This window comes from Tachyglossus aculeatus, chromosome 21, assembly GCF_015852505.1.
Source record: "Tachyglossus aculeatus isolate mTacAcu1 chromosome 21, mTacAcu1.pri, whole genome shotgun sequence".
In the NCBI taxonomy this organism is placed as follows: Eukaryota; Metazoa; Chordata; class Mammalia; order Monotremata; family Tachyglossidae; genus Tachyglossus; species Tachyglossus aculeatus.
In genome coordinates this window covers 28350924-28371125 of record NC_052086.1, presented here as the reverse complement: position 1 = coordinate 28371125, position 20202 = coordinate 28350924, and the positions used below count along the sequence as shown (strand labels likewise).

Below are 20202 nucleotides of genomic sequence, written 5' to 3'. Positions count from 1 at the left end.
ACTGCCAACAGTAGATGAAAATACAAGCCCCAAACTTCTCTTTCTTGCCCAAGACATACTCCTCAGGTTTCAGACTTCTCAATAACATCACCCTTGTAGATGTTGGGGGTAGTTCTAGAAGTGAGTAGCTGCTCTTTTAGAGTTCACTGGCCTAGAATTAAAGAATGGTCAGGATCCAAATAATAACAATAACCATGATAATAATAATTGTGATATCTGTTAAATACATTATTAGGTACCAGGCACTGTACTAAGGACAATAGCATCATACTGGACACGGTCCCTGACCCTCATGGGACTTATGGTATAAGGGGGAAGGAGAAAAGGTATTTAATCTCCATTTTACAAATGAGGAAATTGAGGCACAGCCAAGCTAATTAACTAACCAAGAAACACAACAGACAAATGGCAGAGTTAGGATTAGATCCCAACCACTCCCTCAACCCTTGTAAAAAAAAAACAGTATTGTATTAAGTGCTTACTATGTGCCAGGCACTGAACTTGATGTTGGGGTAGATACAAGATAATTGGGGGTTTTTTAATGGCGTTTATTAAGCGCTTACTATGTGCAAAGCACTGTTCTAAGTGGTGGGGAGGTTACAAGGTGATCAGGTTGTCCCACGGGGGGCTCACAGTCTTAATCTCCATTTTGCAGATGAGGTAATGAGGAACAGAGAAGTTGAGTGACTTTCCCAAGGTCACACAACAGACAAGTGGTGCAGCTAGGATTAGAACCCAGATCCTCTGACTCCCAAACCTAGGCTCTTTCCACTAGGCCATTCTGCTTCCCTCAGCCTTGTCCAATTTTAATCAGATTAATAATCAGGCCAAAAGGTGCATTTGGAAATCATTGACATTATGAATTTTCCACAGGAATAACTTCAGAGCAAAGTTCCCTAGAAAAAAATAAATAAATAAACAGTCCAAGATTTTTGAGCTTTCTTTAAACTGGTTCAAAAGAGTAAAAGTCTCCAAGCAAACTTTTCCCCATCTCCCCATCCCCTTCTAAACTCAAATTGCTGAAAATGTATGCAGTGTTAGGTTTAGATGCTAATATTTAACCTGAATCTAATTCAGGGGTAGAGAATAACAAATTCAATTTTCCTTGAATTGGCACCTCACAATATGCAATCAGAAAGAGCTATGTGACACCTGAAAATTTTATACATCTATTCCTTTGCAATGAACTCATAACAATACGTATCACTGAAATCCTGAGAATACTTTGGAGTTTGATATTGTGCCTCATCTGAGCCAGAATGGAATGCATTCCTTTCCATTTATACATAATGTGATTAAAACAGACAATCAGCTATGGTGGGAAACAACATATTCCCCAAGGCCAAAATATTTACTTCAATGCATTTTCCTCCAGCTATGAAACAAAGAGCCTTTATATACCCACTTCCTATCTCTTCGGGGCTTTTTCAGACATCACTTCAGTGGTATGAAAATGGGAAAGCTGGTAAGCAAAGTTAGCAAAATCGAATGGGTAAGATTTAGAAATCTCATTTCCCAAAGTATAATTTTCCACAGCTTCCAGAACTTTACTTGAATAAATTCTCTCGCAGGCAAAGATGGGATAATATTACTGAAATATCCGAGGCAATCATTTCCACTAGGCTTAGCAGTCAGTGGAGAGTTAGGAACCGGTATCCCACCCCCTTAAATTCAGAATCATCTTAGCTTTGTACAACCAAGAAGACAAACTTCCAGCAGACTTGTTTCAATGGAGCATGACCTAGGGCTGATTTCTGTATCAGACCTTTCTATGCAACTGAGCCACACACCCTTCTTTGGGATTTAAACAACTACAGAGAAGATTTAAGGGGATGTCTTTCAATGAGCATAGATCTTAAGCCCACAAGTTAAAATTATCACCCCTTCTACTGGACCCTCCACAGTAACCTTACCTGCCATTCAATGCTCTATTTTTTTAATGTATTTATTAAGTGCTTACAATGTCCCAGGCACTGTCCTAAGCTCTGGGGTAGATACAAGATAATCAGTATGGACACAGTCCCTGTCCCATGTGGGGCTCACATTCTCAATCCCCATTTTATAGTCGAGGTAACTGAGGCCCAGAGAAGTTAAGTGACATGCCAAGGATCACACAGAAGACAGGTGGCAAAGTTGTGATTAGAACCCAGGTCTTCTGACTCCCAGATTCATGCTCTTTTTACTGATCATACTGCTTCTCATTTCTGACTTTCTTTTGTGAACCTTCCTTTGGTGACCCCAATCAATTGATTGTATTTGTTGAGTGTTACTGTGTGCAGAGCACTGTACTAAGTGCTTGGGAGAGTATACCATTACAGAGTTGTTCCCTGCCCACAGTGAACTTAACCCGAAATCAGCCCCTCTTTGTAGTGATCCAACCCAGCCCCGTTTCTCAGACTCCAGATCCTAACCACACCCACGTGAAGGGACCCTAAGTTCAAACAGGGGGGCAAAGAGAGTCATTCATTCATTCATTCAATCATATTTATTGAGTGCTTACTGTGTTCAGCGCACCGTACTGAGCGCTTGGAAAGTACAATTCAGCAACAGAGACAATCCCTACCCAACAATGGGCTCACAGTCTAGAAGACTGAAGAGTCCAGATCTGCATTCCCCTCTTCTATCCCTCTTCTCAGAGCCCTCATCTGCAGGGTCTACTCTTTCCCAGTAACTGGGTCTCAGTTACCTCATCTGTAAAATGGGGATTAAGACCGTAAGCCCCACGTGGGAGAACCTATCTTGTATCTACCCCAGTGCTTAGAACAGTGCTTGGCACATAGTAAGCACTTAACAAATACCATAATTATTATCATTATTATTCCCACCTCCTCAAAGCAAACCTCCCTGTACCTCTGAGTAGATCATGGAGAGGTTAACAATCCAGCCACCCACATCCCACGGCCAAATCCACAGAAAACTTAGTAGGGAGAGAGGGAGGGAGAAGGAGAGGAAGGGGACAAAGGGATGCAGAGGTGAGGGAGAGTGAGAGCCGGGGGAGCCCGGTGCTGGGGCTGTGGGGAGCCCCCCCGGGGGTGGGGAAGACCTAGCGAAGAGGCTGGGGGGAGCCCTGACTCATCTTCAAATGCAACATGTGCGTCCGGGGGGCCTGCTGCCTCGCCTAGTCGCCCCACATCCTTGTAGGGGGAAAGGGAGACAGAGGGAGAGAGGAGGAACAGAGACCGATGAGTAGGCTGGGGGGGGGGGGGGGGGGGGGCGGCTGGAGGACAATGTCTCCTCCACCCCCAGTTATTCATTCATTCAATCGTATTTATTGAGTGCTTACTGTATGCAGTGCACTGTACTAAGCGCTTGGGAAGTACAAGTTGGCAACATATAGAGACGGTTCCTACCCAACAACGGGCTCACAGTCTAGAAGGGGGACACAGACAACAAAACAAAACATGTAGACAGGTGTCAAAATCGTCAGAACAAATAGAATTAAAGCTAGATGCTCATCATTAACAAAATAAATAGAATAGTAAATACGTACTAAACGTTTTCCACAGTTACCTCTGAAGCCACCTGCCCCCCACCACCACCCCACAGAGCACGCTCTGAGGAGGTCATGAACAGGAAATATTTCATGTCTCTGGGAGACAGAATATGACGAGCACCCAGTAGAATTAGAGACAAGACCGAAATCAACCTATCCCAACTGGATTACTGCATCAGCCTCCTCTCTGATCTCCCATCTTCCTATCTCTCCCCACTTCAGTCTATACTTCACACTGCTGCAGAAACGCTCTGGGCATGTTACTCCCCTCCTCAAAAATCTCCAGTGGCTACCAGTCAACCTACGCATCAAGCAAAAACTCCTCACTCTTGGCTTCAAGGCTCTCTATCACCTCACCCCCTCCTACCTCACCTCCCTTCTCTCCTTCTCCAGCCCAGCCTGCACCCTCTGCTCCTCTGCCACTAACCTCCTCACTGGGCCTCATTCTCGCCTGTCCCATCGTCGACCCCCGGCCCACGTCCTCCCCCTGGCCTGGAATGCCCTCCCTCCGCACATCTGCCAAGCTAGCGCTCTTCCTCCCTTCAAAGCCCTACTGAGAGCTCACCCCCTCCAGGAGGCCTTCCCAGACTGAACCCCCCTTTTTCCTCTCCTCCTCCCCATCCTCCCCCACCCTTCCTCCTTCTCCTCCCCACAGCACCTGTATATATGTTTGTACAGATTTATTACTCGATTTATTTTACTTGTACATATTGACTATTCTATTTATTTTGTTAATGATGTGCATCTAGCTTTACTTCTATTTATCCTGATGACTTGACACCTGTCCACATGTTTTGTTTTGTTGTCTGTCTCCCCCTTCTAGACTGTGAGCCCGTTGTTTGGTAGGGACCGTCTCTATATGTTGCCAACTTGTACTTCCCAAGTGCTTAGTACAGCGCTCTGCACACAGTAAGTGCTCAATAAATACGATTGAATGAATGAATGAATAGCAGAGCACCCGAATGAGCAGCCTGGTACACAATGAGCTCTATTCTGGTTAGGGTGACTTTCTTTGGGTTTACCGGTGACTGCTTCCATATCTGCTGCTATATGACATGTCCCAAGCAATTGGGCCCTGTTTTACATCAGAAAGTAAATGCCCGTTAAAGGTAAATCTGAAAGTCCCGGAAATGGTCATTTTCAGTAACCACCATCTAAGCAGAACAGTCAGCTACTGCTTCGGGGGCTTCTCCCTGAGCTTTGACTAGGGAGAAATGGAAGAAAGAAACAATGATGTGTCTGCTGATAAGGGGGCTAAAGCCTAAAAGGGGCTAAAGAGAAGCAGCGTGGCTCAGTGGAAAGAGCACGGATTTTGGAGTCAGAGGTCATGGGTTCAAATCCCGGCTCCACCACTTGTCAGCTGTGTGACTTTGGGCAAGTCACTTAACTTCCCTGGGTCTCAGTTACCTCATCTGTAAAATGGGAATGAAGACTGTGAGCCCCACGTGGGACTACCTGATCACCTTGTATCCCCCCAGTGCTTAGAACCGTGCTTTGCACATAGTAAGCGCTTAATAAATGCCATTATTATTATTCAGTGTCCCTTAGTTCCAAGCTTCTTCTGTGTGGGACCACATGGATTTTCTGGAGCAGAAAAGGCTCTTTTGGGCTCAGCAGGGAAAACTCCGGCTAAATTTTCTACTCCCCACATCCAGCAACATCAACATACCTGAGGGTGAACCGCTGAGCAAGAGACCCACTGGTTAAGGCCACGTAGAAGGTGACCGTGTCCCCTTCCCTGACTGGGCCGAGAGGCCAAAAAACAACAACGTTTTCATCCAGTTTCACCAAAGATTGCTTCGTTGGGTCCCGAGCTGGATAGACGATAACGCTCCCGATGCGCTCCATGGCCGGGCTTGCCCTGGGGACGCTCGACTGGATGTTGTTTTCCCATTTGCCATCCTCGGGAGAGCACTCTCCCCCATCACTGGCTGGGCAGGCCTGATAAAACAGCTCGACGGGAGTGCCCGGTGCCACCGTGCCCTCGTCCTCCAGCTCAAAATCCGGGCGCGGTGACGGGCTGCCGAGCCAGTCGGGCCACAGCTCCAGCTCCGCCATGCACAATCCCAAATTTCCCTTCAGCCGGCAGCTGGTCGTGGCTTCCCTCCCATCCACGAAAGCAAACATCCTGATGCAGGGCAGGATCTCAGCAGGGTCCGACTCCTCCCAGTCCATTCCTGTGATGTAAAACAGCGTCCTCACCTTGGGTCTGTCGGAGTAAATGGAGCTTTCCAGAATATGAGATTTTAATTTCCAGTTAAAAGCAAATTTTTCAGTAGGGCCAAATGGAGAAGATGACAACAACAGCTCCGGAGGAATTGTCTGCTGGACCAAAAAGGGCCCATAAGTAGCATTCAATACAGGAGGGCTCGTGGCTTTGTATATAAAGAATGATTCCACCCTGGACCACAAACTAGAGTTCTTCATAATATCCTGGTTGGCTTCTTTAAGGAAGAAGGAAACCTCAGCATTAAAGATCTGGTAGTTCATGGGAAGATATGTGGGCAGGGAAGAGAATCTCTGTAAAGTCTCCATTAGTCCTCGGCTCTCGGTCACTACAAAAGAAAGGGAAAAAAACAGACAATCCTATTTAATTTGCATTTTTCCCCTGTATTCCTAGCACAGGCAGGGAACTCCAGCCCAGAATATAACAAACCACCCACTAACCCATCTGCTTTCCCTTCTAGTGGTGCCTAATTGTGGAAAATCTTGGCAGGGGTGGGGGGGAGCGGGGATTGCGTAAACCATATAACAAGAAAATATTCCAACACATATCTTATAGAGTGACAAAGATTAGATACTACTGATCCATTGACCTTAATCCCCTGGCTGAGTATTTTTAGAAATCAAAAAGTCAAAGGATAACTGAGGAAACAGGCCAAATCTCACAGTTTATCAGAAACCTCAAACCCAAGTCAATTTCCTTTTCTACATTGCTATATGCGTCCTTTAGTATATGAACACAGATATACATGGCAACAGTAACATCAGATGAATGGGTAATACTGTAGGATAACTCACTCTTACAGTGATATGTTTGGCAATTTGCCAATGCTCATCTATATTTCCCTCCCGCGCTTTATCCTGCCATCTCTTCCACCCACCAATATTTCTCCTTCCTAAGTGACTCCCATACCCATTTCCCCAGACAGCTGTTCCAAATGTTTAACTCCCTCCTCAAACTTCCCATCCCCCTCCATCTCTTTCCTTTAATGACCAAGCTACATTCTTTATTAACAAAACTGAAACCATCAGGCATAATTTCCCTAAAATCTCCTCCAGTCTCCACCTCCTCCTCTCCCACTATTCCCAGCAGTAGCGCAAGAAGAGAACATTTTCCTCCTCTCAAAATCTACCCACCAGCCTGACCTCTCATCCCATCCCTTCATAACTTATTAAAAAATGTGTTTTAACTTCTCTCCTTGACCGCCATCTCCAACTGCTCACTGTGGTGAGCCCACAACAAACTACCTTTTCATTCATTCATTCAATCGTACTTATTGAGCACTTACTGTGTGCAGAGTACTGTACTAAGCGCTTGGGAAGTTCAAGTCGGCAACATATAGAGACGGCCCCTACCCAACAATGGGCTCCTTGTTAGTGACTCTTTGTGATCCCGCAAACAACAACAAGGAAGAGACTGGTGACGGCACTGATGGGCTCTACCCGGGACAGGAAATTGCTGGCCTCTGGGGGCAGAGCATGGGGGGAGGTTCATTCATTCATTCAATCGTATTTATTGAGCGCTTACTGTGTGCAGAGCACTGTACTAAGCGCTTGGGAAGTACAAGTTGGCAACATATAGAGACGGTCCCTACCCAACAATGGGCTCACAGTCTAGGAGATATATTCAGCCTGTCACCAAATCCTACCTTTACAACATTGCCTAAATCCCCTCTTTCCTCTCCATCCAAACTGCTACTATGCTGATCAGAGCACTTATCCTACCCCGTCTTAACTACCGCATCGGACTCCTCGCTGACCTCCCTGCCTCCTGTCTCTGCCCACTTCATCCATACTTTACTCGGTTACGAAGATCATTTTTCTAAAAAAAGTTCAATCTGTGTCCCCCCACTCTTCAAGAATCTCCCGGAACCACGGGAGGTTCACTTCAGCATGCCTGGCACATAGTAAGTGCTTAACAAATGCCATAATTATTATCCACCTCTGCATCAAACAGAAGCATCTTACCTTGGACTTTAAAGCACTCAATCAGCTCACCCTGTCCTGCCTCATCTCAGTGACATCCTACTATTCATTCATTCAATCGTATTTATTGAGTGCTTACTGTGTGAGGAGCACTGTACTAAGCGCTTGGGAAGTACAAGTTGACAACATATAGAGATGGTCCCTACCCAATAGTGGGCTCACAGTCTAGGGCTCACAGTCCAGCCTGCACATTTCACTCCTCTAGCCACAATTTACTCACTGGGCCCCAATCTTATATTTTTCCCCACCAACTCCCTTCCTATGTCCTTCTTCTGGCCTGGAACTCCCTCCCTCCATGAATGGGGAGAAGCAGCATGGCCCAGTGGCTAGATCATGGGCCTGAGAATCAGAAGGACCTGGGTTCTAATTCCAGCTCCATCACTTGTCTGCTGAGTGACCTTGGGCAAGTCATCTAATTTCTCTTTGACTGTTACCCCATCTGTAAAATGGGGATTAAGACTATGAGCCCCGAGTGGGAGAAGGACTGTGTCCAACCTGATTATCTTGATCTACCCTAGTGTTTAGTAAAGTGCCTGGCACATAGTAAACAAATACTATATGACAAAAGGAAATAGCCATCTGTATAGTATGCAATTGCACAGAGCCACCACAAAATTTCAGTTCTCAGCCCTTTTTCTAATTCACCCTCCCTCTGTCTCCTTGAAGTTCCACCCTTTCCTCTCAAACTGTTCCAGGTTAATCCAATCACTTACCTTATCCTGCCTTGATTACTGTATCAGCCTCCTTGCTAACCTCCCTGCCATCTATCCCCACTCCAATCCATATTTCCTACTGCTTCCAAGATCATTTTTCTACAAAAACAGCAGGACATGCTACCTCATTCCTCAAAAACCTCCAGTCGTTGCCCATCCACCTCCACATCAAATAGGAACTCCTGAGCACTGGCTTTAATGCACTCAATCAGCTTGCCCCCTCCTGCTTCACCTCACTATACTTCTACTGCCTGCACAGTTACACTCCTCTAATGTTAACCTTTTCACTGTACCTCAATCTCATCTACCTTGTCACCAACCTCTCGCCCACATTCTGCCTCTGTCCTGGAATTCCCTCCCTCCTCACATCCAACAGACACTTACTCTTAACTCCTTCAAAGCCTTATTTAAGACACAACTCCTCCAAGAGTCCCTAACCCCTCCTTTCCTCTTCTCCCACTCCCTTCACGTCATCCTGACTTGCTCACTTTATTCAACCCCCCCTCAACCCCACAGCACTTATATACATATCTGTAATTTATTTATATTAATGCTTTGTCTTCCCCCTAGACTATAGACTTGTTATGTGCAGGGAATGTGTCAGTTTACTGTTGTATTGTACTCTCCCATGTGCATAGTACAGTGCTCTGCACACATAAGTGCTCAATAAATATCATTGGCTGACTGACTCCCCTGCCTATTCATTCATTCATTCAACTGTATTTATTGAGCGCTTACTGTGTGCAGAGCACTGTACTAAGTGCTTGGGAAGTACAAGTTGGCAACATATAGAGACGGTCCCTACCCAACAGTGGGCTCACAGTCTAGAAGAAGTGTTCATGTTTTAATAACAATAATTATGGTATTTGTTAAGTGCTTACTATGTGCCAGGCACTGTACTAAGCCATGCAGTAATAATAATAATAATGATGGTATTGGTTAAGCACTTACTATGTGCAAAGCACTGTTCTAAGCGCTGGGGAGGTTACAAGGTGATCAGGTTGTCCCACATGGGGCTCACAGTTTTAATCCCCATTTTCCCGATGAGGTAACTGAGGCACAGAGAAGTTAAGTGACTTGCCAAAGTCATACAGCTGACAGTTGGCAGAGCTGCGATTTGAACCCATGACCTCTGACTCCAAAGCCCGGGCTCTTTCCACTGAGCCACGCTGCTTCTCTGAGTAGATACAAGGTAATCAGCTTGGACTCAGTCCTTGTCCCATACAGGGCTTACAGTCTAAAGTCCCCATTTTACAGATGAGGTAAATGAGGCACAGAGAAGTTAAGTGACTTGCACAAGGTCACACAGCAGACAAGTGGCAGAGTGGGGATTAAAACCCAGGTCCTTCGGACTCCCAGGCCCAAGCTCCATTCACTAGGCTATACTGCTTGTCATGTTTTTTATTTCTAGGGGGCATCACTTTTCAAATAGCCAGCTGGCTGTATAGATAAAAAAAGATGTCTCAGTTTCCTGGCTGACTCCAGTGATTTTTTTTTTTATATTATTTGGTCTTTTAAAAGATTCCGCTCACTATCGTTTGCTCTTTGCTTAAATTGCCTTTTTCGGCAAGTACCTCCCTAAGTGGACCGTGGTTGAACGTTTCTGCTTTATATAGCAGAGGATAAACAGATGGCAATGTGTTCAGGAAACAATATCTTATCTTGCTTCTGGGTTGATCTGATGGAGACAGAAAAATGTTTTAGATTGATCATGGGGAAAATGTTCAATGGCATATGCTGTTGAGTTTTGCTCTAGTCGTTAAATGTTTTACCAGTTGTCATATTTAAAAGCAAGTCCCCCTCCAGACTGTAAACTCCCTGGGGGCAGGGAACACGTCTCCCAACCCTGTTATAGTGTACACTTCCAAGCGCTTAGTATACTGCTCTGCACACAGTAAGCACTAAAATTCAACTGACTGATTGATTTGAAAGTAAAAAGAGAAAGGAACTGGAAGTCAGAGAAACTGGGATAATAATGATAATAATAACAATGGCATTTATTAAGCACTTACTATGAGCAAAGCACTGTTCTAAGCACTGGAGAGGGTACAAGGTATTCAGGTGGTCCCTCGGTGGGCTCACAGTCTTAATCCCCATTTTACAGATGAGGGAACTGAGGCCCAGAGAAGTCAAGTGACTTGCCCAAAGTCACACAGCTGATGATTGGCAGAGCTGGGATTTGAACCCATGACTTCTGACCTAATCCCAGCTCCACCTGATGTATTGACCCTGGCCAAAATCACTTGATTTCTCTGTGCCTCAGTTTCCTCATCTGTAAAATGAGAATTCAGTACCTGTTTTCCCTCCCAATTAGACTGTGAGCCTTGTGTCTGAGAGGGACTGCATCCAACATGACTATTTTACACCTACCCAAGCATTCAACACACGATAAATTCTCAAATATGATCGACTGACTGACTGACACTCAGTAAATAGCTTGGCTCACAGTAAGTGGTTAACAAATATCACTATTATTGTTATTACTATTTCAGCAAAGGGAAGCAGTGTGGCCTAGTGGATAGAGCATGAGCCTGAGAGTCAGAAGAACATGGGTTCTAATTTCGGCTCCGCCACTTGTCTGCTGCATGACCTTGGGCAAGTCACTTTACTTCTTTGTGCCTCAGTTAACTCATCTGTAAAAAAGGGGGATTAAGACTGTAAGTCCAATGTGGGACAAGCACGGTGTCCAACTTAAGTTGTCTGTACCCCAGTGATTAGACCAGTGCTTGGCACATAGTAATCAATCAATCAATCAATCAATCGTATTTATTGAGCGCTTACTTTGTGCAGAGCACTGTACTAAGCGCTTGGGAAGTACAAGTTGGCAACATATAGAGACAGTCCCTACCCAACAGTGGGCTCACAGTCTAAAAGGGGGAGACAGACAACAAAACCAAACATACTAGCAAAATACAATAAATAGAATAGATATGTACAAGTAAAATAAATAAATAGAGTAATAAATATGTACAAACATATATACATATATACAGGTGCTGTGGAGAAGGGAAGGAGGTAAGATGGGGGGATGGAGGGGGGAGAGTAAGTTAAATACTTACTAAGTTAAATACTAAGTTAAATACTTGGAGAGTAAGTTAAATACTTACTTAAATAGTTAGTATTTAACAAGTACCATAATGATCTGTAAAATGAAATTAAGAGTGTGAGCCCCATGTGGGACAGGGACTGTGTCCAATCTGATTCACCTGTATCTACCCCAGTGCTCAGAACAGTGCTTGGCACATAGTAAGAGCTTAATAAGTACCATAATTTTTCTTCTTATTATTATTATTATTACTTAAAGCAGATTGCAAGCCCTGTGTGGGACAGGGTCTCCGTCCAAATTAATCATTTAGCACACAGTAAGCACTTAATACTAGAGAAGCAGCGTGGCCTAGTAGAAAGAGCATGGACTTTGGGGTCAGAGGACATGGCTTCTAATCCCGACTCCGCCACTTGTCTGCTGTGTGACCTTGGGGAAAGTCACTTAACTTCTCTGTGCCTCAATTACCTCATTTTTAAAAAGGGGATTAAGAACTTTGAGCCCCATGTGGGACAACCTGATTACCTTGTATCTACCCCAGCACTTAGAACAGTGCTTGGCACACAGTAAGTGCTGGAAAAAATGCCATAATTTTTAGCACTTAGAACAGTGCTTGGCACGTAGTAAGCGCTTAACAAATACCATCGTTATTATTATAATTAATATATTTCTACATGGTATGAAAATGCATTGTCATGACCTTCCACAGCAATGGATGAGATACAATTTGATGGAGAGTGGGGTGGGTTTTCCTGATGAATGAAAGAACAACTTTTAGGGCAGCTGATCCATGAATTTACTGATGACGCATCTCTGTCAGGTGATTGCTGCATGTAAGTAGGCGGTATTCAAAAGTCTCATTGACCATAAAATAACTCCTCCACTGAAACCCGTGGAGATTCAGAATCCCTGGATGTGGGCCAAGATATTCCAGCATTCTCATTTCTCAAAACAGAACACTCTGGGAAGAGATTGAAACCCCAGCAAAAATTGAAAAAAAAAACATTTAAACAAATGCAACGCTTAAATAGGCTTTCATTTTTTTAAGGGATCGGTTTATTATCTTCTTTATCTTTTATGTAGATATTTGATTTCGTTCAGATATTGATTTACAAGAACTTTAAGGATGCATTTTCTGATTTTTCATTACAGTGGTGACATTCACTGCTTCACCGGAAATATCAACTTGAGGCTCACCCACCTATCCCACCATAATTCAAACAGAATGAGACACAAATTTTGTCTGAAAGCTTCTATAGAAAGTCATAAACATCAGCTGACAGGGCAACAGTCTACCCCACAATTGGATTGCAACAGAATGTGATATCTGAATCCAGCCACAGTTTTATGAAGACACAGGAATATGTAAAAATAAATTCATCCGAGCCTGACAAAACCACATCCCTCCTCCTAATTCCACCACTCAGTAAGGTAACATCATTCCATCACCAACAGCAGAGAGGACTGTCACTTAGCTCCCATTTCAGATGGTGAATTGCACCAACTTAACCCTCTAGTCTTAAACAATGCTTTCCACCAATTAAAGGTGGATGGTAAAGGGAAGACTCAAGAAACCCTAACGCAATATATTTAAAAGAGGATTTCTCAGTACGGCGTTTTGTTTTGAGCTTCAGGGAAAATCCAAGCATGAAAACGCTAAGAATCTGTTAATTTGGGAGCATTGGTTTAACATAAGGTTGCCCAATAAGACAGAAAGAAATACCATATGGGATCCAACCAGTGGCTCATGCCATTCTACTCTAAAATTGGTACAAAATGATACTTGAAGAGTGGTAGAGGTGGTAGGGGTGGTGATTGTAGTAGTAATAATTAGTAACACAACTAATAATTGTGTCATTTGTTAAGCATTTACTATGTGCCAAGCACTGTACCAAACTCTGGGGTGGATTCAAGCAAATAGGGTTGGACACAGTCCCTATCCCAGGTAGGGTTCACAGTCTCAATCCCCACTTTAGAGATGAGGTAACTGAGGCACAGAGAAGTGAAGTGACTTGCCCAAGGTCACACAGCAGACATGTGGCCAAGCTGGGATTGTAGTAGTAGTAGTAGTATTTAGTGTGGCCGAATGAATACAGCATGGGCCAGGGAATCAGAAGGACTTGGGTTCTAATCCCAGCTCCACCACTTGTCTGCTGTGTGACCTTGGGCAAGTCACTTCATTCCTCTGTGCCACTGATACCTCATTGGCAAAGTGGGAATTAAGACTTTGAGCCCCATGGGGTCAGGGATTGTGTCCAACCTGATTGTCTTTTATCTACCCCAGCATTTAGAACAGTGTCTGGCACTTAGTAAGCAGTTATCAAATAGTATTAGAGAAAAACAACTTACTATGTGTAAAGAGCACTGTACTACTCTTCTAGACTGTGAGCCCACTGTTGGGTATGGACCGTCTCTATATGTTGCCAACTTGTACTTCCCAAGTGCTTAGTACAGTGCTCTGCACACAGTAAGCACTCAATAAATACAATTGAATGAATGAATGAATGAATACTAAGCGCTAAATGAAAATACACAGGTAGGAATTAGACATCGTTCCTGCCCCTTAGGGGGCTCACAATCTGAGAGTACAAGTAGGAGAAGAGACTGGGATCAGACATATAAGAAATTATGAAATATTAAAACACACCACAGACAAATGCAGAAAATAAAAACAAGATCAGTAGGGAGCTCTGTCTAGAGGAGCAGAATTTCTGGCTCCTCGAGGCTAAGAGTTGAGGACACTCCCACAGCCATCAGTCTTCCTGAGGCTTGGTGAAGGCGTCATGCTGTGTGTGCATGAGGAAACAGTTTTTATCCCTGTCCCAATAGGCATGGATCATGCCGGGAGCAGGGACCCTCAGTGGCGGGAGGGACGGCAGTTATCACACACGCTTTTCTCAGCGGCGAAGGAGAGGTCTGAGAGAGTGTGGGATGTGTGATTGCTGCCAACCTCTAACTTTTCTCCAATGATCCACTGTGAATTTACCGTCCGTGATTTTTTTCTAAACCTTTCCTGAAATTAATAATGTGTTTTCTGCCAGCATAAATTCCTGCGGCAATAAATTCTAAATGTTCACCACCCACAGAGCTGTTTCTTCTTTGGCTGGTTTTAAACCATTCCCCTTCAAGCTTCAGTAGTTAGCCTCTTTTCTGGTATTATAAGATATGGCAAACTCCATGTTTGCACTAGCCATACTCTTCCTAATTTTGTAGACTTGATTGTATAAGAAAAGCAGCAGGACCTAGTGAGAAGACCACAGGCCTGGAGTCAGAGGACCTGGGTTCTAAGCCCAGCTCCATCTCTTTTCTTTTTTTATTCTTTTTATGGCGTTTTTTAAGCACTTAATATGAGAACCAGCATGGCCTAGTGAGAAGCAGCATGGCTTAGTTCATTCACATCGTATTTATTGAGCGCTTACTGTGTGCAGAGCACTGTACTAAGCGCTTGGAAAGTACACGTTGGCAACATATAGAGACGGTCCCTACCCAACAGCGGGCTCACAGTCTAGAAAGAGCATAGGCTTGGGAGTCAGGGGACGTGGGTTCTAATCCCAGCTCCGCCACTTGCCTGCTGTATGACCTTGGACAAGTCATTTCACTTCTCTGTAACTCAGTTACCTCATCTGTAAAATGGGGATTAATACTGTGACCCCCCAGGTGAGACAATCTGATTACCTCATATCCACCCCAGGGTTTAGAACAGTGCTTGGCACATAGTAAGCACTTAACAAATACCATCATTATTATTATTATGCATCAAATACTGTCCTAAGTGCAGGGGTAAGTATAAGTTAATTAGGTGGGACTCAGTCCCCATACTCCATGGGGCTCACAGTCTAAGTAGGAGGGAGAACAGGTAATCCCATTTTACAATTGAGGAAACTGAGACACAGAGAAGTTGAGTGAGTTGCCCAAGGTTGCACAGCAAGCAATTGGCAAAGCTGGGATTAGAACCCAGGTCCTTCTGACACCCAGGCCCATGCTCTATCCACTAAGCCATGCTGCTTGTCTGCTGTGTGACCTCATATAAATCACTTAACTTCTCTGTGTCTCAGCTACCTTATCTGTAAAATGGGGACTAAGACTCTGAGCCCCATGTGGGACATGGACTGTGTCCACCCTGCTTATCTTTTATCTACCCCAACACTTAATACAGTGCCTGGCAAATATTAAGAGTTTAATACCATTAAAACAAGAGAGAGGTCAGAGAGAAGGCTCTTCTACCAAGGCTTTTTGCGCCAATCAATCATTAGCATTTCCTGAGGAACTGTAAAAAGATCACCGTACTAAGTGCTTGGGGAGTTCATAAGCATGGTCCTTGACCTCATCCTGGAGACAGACACAAAAATAAATTACAGATAGGAATAGGAATGAACAGGTGTCCTGAATTCCTAGAAGCAGCTCCATGACCTAATGGAAAGTGCACAGTCCAAGTCAGAAGACCGGATTCTAATCCTGGCTCCACCAATTCCCTGCTCTGAACTTAAGCAAGTTACTTAATTTCCCTGTGTCTCGGTCTCCTCATTAGTACAATGGGGATAAAATACCAACCAATCAATCAATCAATCGTATTTATTGAGTGCTTACTGTGTGCAGAGCACTGTTTGACAGTGACCCCACATTTAACAAACTGCTTGGCACATAGATGGTGCTTAACAAATATGAGGTATTCAGAGCAGAGTCCCTATCACAATGGAAAGGTGATATATTAGTCAAATGCAGTTAGATTACATAACCAACAAGGCATACAGAGTTAAACTATTTCCCCTGGTTCTTCTCCTGAACCAAGAGAAAGTTTTTTTAAAACAGGAGTTTCACTTGACTGGGGAATTCTGGGAAGAGTCTGGCTAAGATCCCCAAGTCCCTTCAAGCTCTGGAGGACAGTGAACTATTGTCCCTGGCGTTTAAAGATTCCAGCTTTGAAGCCAGTAAATTTCAAATGATTAACTTTGTTTAATGCCTGAGGGAAGAAACCTCTCCTCATCCCCTTTGAATCTAATTTCCAATAAAATCGTTTTTCAAGGGTGTTAATAGACACCCATAATTACAAACAAAGCATTAGCATACTGTGCTATTACCTCATTTATTCTGTTCCCAGATTTTTAAATCATGGTTGTTCCTAAGATGGTTGTTGGGTATTGCGTGCAAAGAGGTATAGGCCTGGAGCAGTGAAGAGGGACAAAATGCCAAGGCTGGCAAATGGGTACACCTCGGTCCTTCAGGTCTGCCACCCCTGGTCCTTTTGAATCAGTTTGAAGAGCCCCATGTGCCATTCTTGTTAGATGCAGAGAACAAAAAGCACCCCCCCAGACACCCACACCAGCTAAAGGAGTTCAGACAACACCACACAAAGTGCAAATTCAGGGGGAATAAATTTTGGAGCAAATTAAATTCATTCATTCAATCATATTTAGTAAGCGCTTACTGTGTGCAGAGCACTGTACTAAGTGCTTGGGAAGTACAAATTGGCAACATATAGAGATGGTCCCTACCCAACAACGGGCTCACAGCTTAGAAGGGCCATACATATATTCCAGTATCACGTAACCAAAGCAATCGTGCATATAACTGGAAAAGAATCAAAGTGGTCTTTGAACGGCCAAATGACTCGACTTAGAGTAGCATAGTTTGGGCACATAATCAGGAGGACTAATTCTCTGGAGAAGACACTAATGCTAGGAAAAGTCCAGGGAAAATGTGGAAGAGGCAGACCAGCAGCTAGATGGATAGAGACCATAACAACGATAATGGAAGAACAGTTAGAAAGGTTGCGGATTATGGCAGAGGACAGGACATTCTAGAGAACGTATTTTTATGGGGTTGCTATGAATCGGAAATGACTTGATGGCACTTAATAATAATAATAATATTAATAATAATAATAATAAAATGGAGTTTGCGGACTCCTTCCCCTCTCAGGGTAGCACCTGGAGAGTTTCCAGCACTCTATCAGTCTCAACAACAGGAGGGATAGTCATGCAGAGGCCTGTCCATTCCTTTCCAACATGGGCAGTGGTTAGTGAGTGGAAGGCAATCTGCTACAAGTCAAAACTCATCTGTGCTGGGCAGCAGCATGGGAGGGAGTCAAGGACAGAGACTCAAGTTGACTGCGCAGAAGGAGGCAATGGTAAACCACTTCCATATTTTTACCAAGAAAACTCTATGGATACACTACCAGAATGATTGCAGATGGAGGTGGGGTGTTCTGGGAGAGATGTGCCCTTGGCATCGCTGTGGGTTAGAGAAGACTCCACAGCATAAGACAAGAGAAGAAAAGCAGTCTCCTAAAACCTTTCGGGAGAAATTGTTATAAATGTGGAAATAGTAGGATAGACATGGGTGCTTGGGTGATGGGGGTCAGGTGGGGAGGACGTCCTGGCAACAGAGAAATAAGTATCAGAGAAATCCCTCCTAAGGTGAGAGAAGACTTGTAACTCCAAGCCTGATTTTCCTTTGGGATTTAAGAATGCCAACTTGGGGTGGCACGTCTAAACGGCACCCTGGAGCAGATGGCTGGTACCCCCAAAATGTTGTAAACTTAAATCTGTTTAAGCTGCACATGCTGAGCCTTGGAAAAAATATATATTGTCACCAGAAAGATGGGTCTCCTCCTCCCCTCATCCACAAGCCTTGACTCAGAGAGATGGCAGCTAGGTTCTTCTGATCAATCAATCAACTGCAGATCCCCAGAATGGACTTCCAGCTTCCCCAGAAAGCTCAGTCAGAGCAAAACCTGCTTCCAAGCTCTATATCAGACAAAAGCTTGGCATCCACCAAATATTATCAAAATCAACAGTATTTACTGGATGCTTCAGTTTCCTCATCTGTAATGGGGTTTCCATATCTTTCTCTCTCCTAGATAGTGAGCCCTGTGTGGGATAGGGACAGTGTCCAACCTGATTGACTTTTATCTAGACCAGTTATTAGAATGCATAGTAAGTGCTTAAATAATAATAATAATAAATTGAAACCTCGGGGATCATCGTTTTTCTTTCATCATAATGTATTTATTTATATTAAGTTTCTTTCATCATAATGTATTTATTTATATTAATGTTTGTCTCTCCCTCTAGACTGTAAGCTTGTTGTGGGCAGAGAATGTGTCTACCAATTCCATTATAGTGTACTCTCCCAAGTGCTCAGTAAAGTACTCTGCACACAATAAATACTCAATAAATATAATTGTTTGATTGATTGCTCCCAAGCTCCCTGTTAATAATAAGAAGAAGAATGATGGTATTTGTTAAGTGCTTATTATGTGCCAAGCACTGTTCTATGCACTAGGGTAGATACAAGGTAAATAGGTTGTCCCACGTGGGGTCCCAGTCTTAATCCCCATTTTACAGATGGGGTAACTGAAGCACAGAGAATTTAAGTGACTTGCCCAAAGTCACACAGCTGATAGGTGGCAGAGCCAGGATTAGAACCCACGACCTCTGACTCCCAAGCCCAGGCTCTTTCCACTAAGCCACACTCCTTCTCTACAATGACCTGTGTGATGCAGCAGGGAAGATTGTAAACACAAATCAACAAAAGCGAGAGAATTGACAGAAATAATGAACGGAAAAGGACAGATAAATCAATAGTAAGCCATATTCAATCGATTACTAAATTCTGCCAATTCAATTTTCACATCACTACAATCTGCCCTTTCCTCTCCATACAAACTGCGACCATGTTAATTCAAGCACTTAGCCTATCCCGACTTGATTACTGTCTCAACCCCCTGGCTGACCTCCCTGTCTCTTGTCTCTCTCTACTCCAGTCCACATTTCACTTTGCTGTCAGGATCATTTTTCTATGTTCCCCAACTCATGAAGAACCTCCAGTGGCTGCCCATCTACCTCTGCGTCAAACAGAAACTACTTACCATCGGCTGTAAAGCACTCGATCACCTTGCCCCCTCCTACCTCACCTGGCTCCTCTCTGGCTACAACCCAGCCTTCTAAAGCCAACCTTCTCACTGTACCTCAACCTACCTCACTGCTGACCTCTCGCTCACGTCCTGCCTCACTTCCAGAACACCCTCCCTCTTCATATCCGACAGACAATAACTCTCCCTACAATCAAAGCTTTATCGAAGACACAACTCCTCCAAGAGGCCTTCCCTAACTAAGCCATCATTTCCTTTTTTTCCCACTCCCTTCTGTGTCACCAAGGCTTGTTCCTTTTATTCGTCTCCCCCCCAAGCCCCACACCACTTATGTACACTAGGGAGACTATCTTTGCTTGGAGGTGAGCTTGAACACTGCTGAAATCAGACACCATGGTTTGAATTTCTTTCTTATGATCTTGTTTCATGGTCTCCAGTTCTTTTTGATGCTTGACTTGAAGGTCCTCGTCAAGTAACCTTTCAGCGTGATGTAAAAAGGGCACTGCTTTTCCGACTGCTAGAACATTTATGATTTCCTACTGATTGGCAAGGGTCACTCAGTACCTTACATTCATTCTTAATTGCTCCACATCACTTGGAGCAATCCCTCCCCACACCCAGACCCCCAGCCACCCTCCCCCCCAACCCCAAGCAAGGCTGGCCCTGCGTTGGTCCTCCCTCGGCCTTGGGACATCCATGAACACTCTCTCTCACCCTTTCCTTCCTTCTTCTCTCCTCTCCACTCCCCAAATCCTGCCCCCAAGAGCTGCATGAGAGACTATTAGACAGGATTTATTACATATCTATAATTCTATTTATATTGATGCTATGCCTACTTGTTTTGTTTTGTTGTCTGTCTCCCCCCTTCTAG

General features: G+C 44.1%; 1 protein-coding gene across 1 annotated transcript in view; it reads right to left on the bottom strand.

Annotated features, from left to right (window-relative positions):
• TMEM132B (transmembrane protein 132B) overlaps positions 1-20202 on the bottom strand; it is a 589472-nt gene that overhangs the window by 399904 nt on the left and 169366 nt on the right. Inside the window, exon 2 of the mRNA XM_038762741.1 lies at positions 5163-6048. Coding sequence (XP_038618669.1) covers positions 5163-6048 — 886 coding nt within the window. The remainder of the gene's footprint in view (positions 1-5162; positions 6049-20202) is intronic.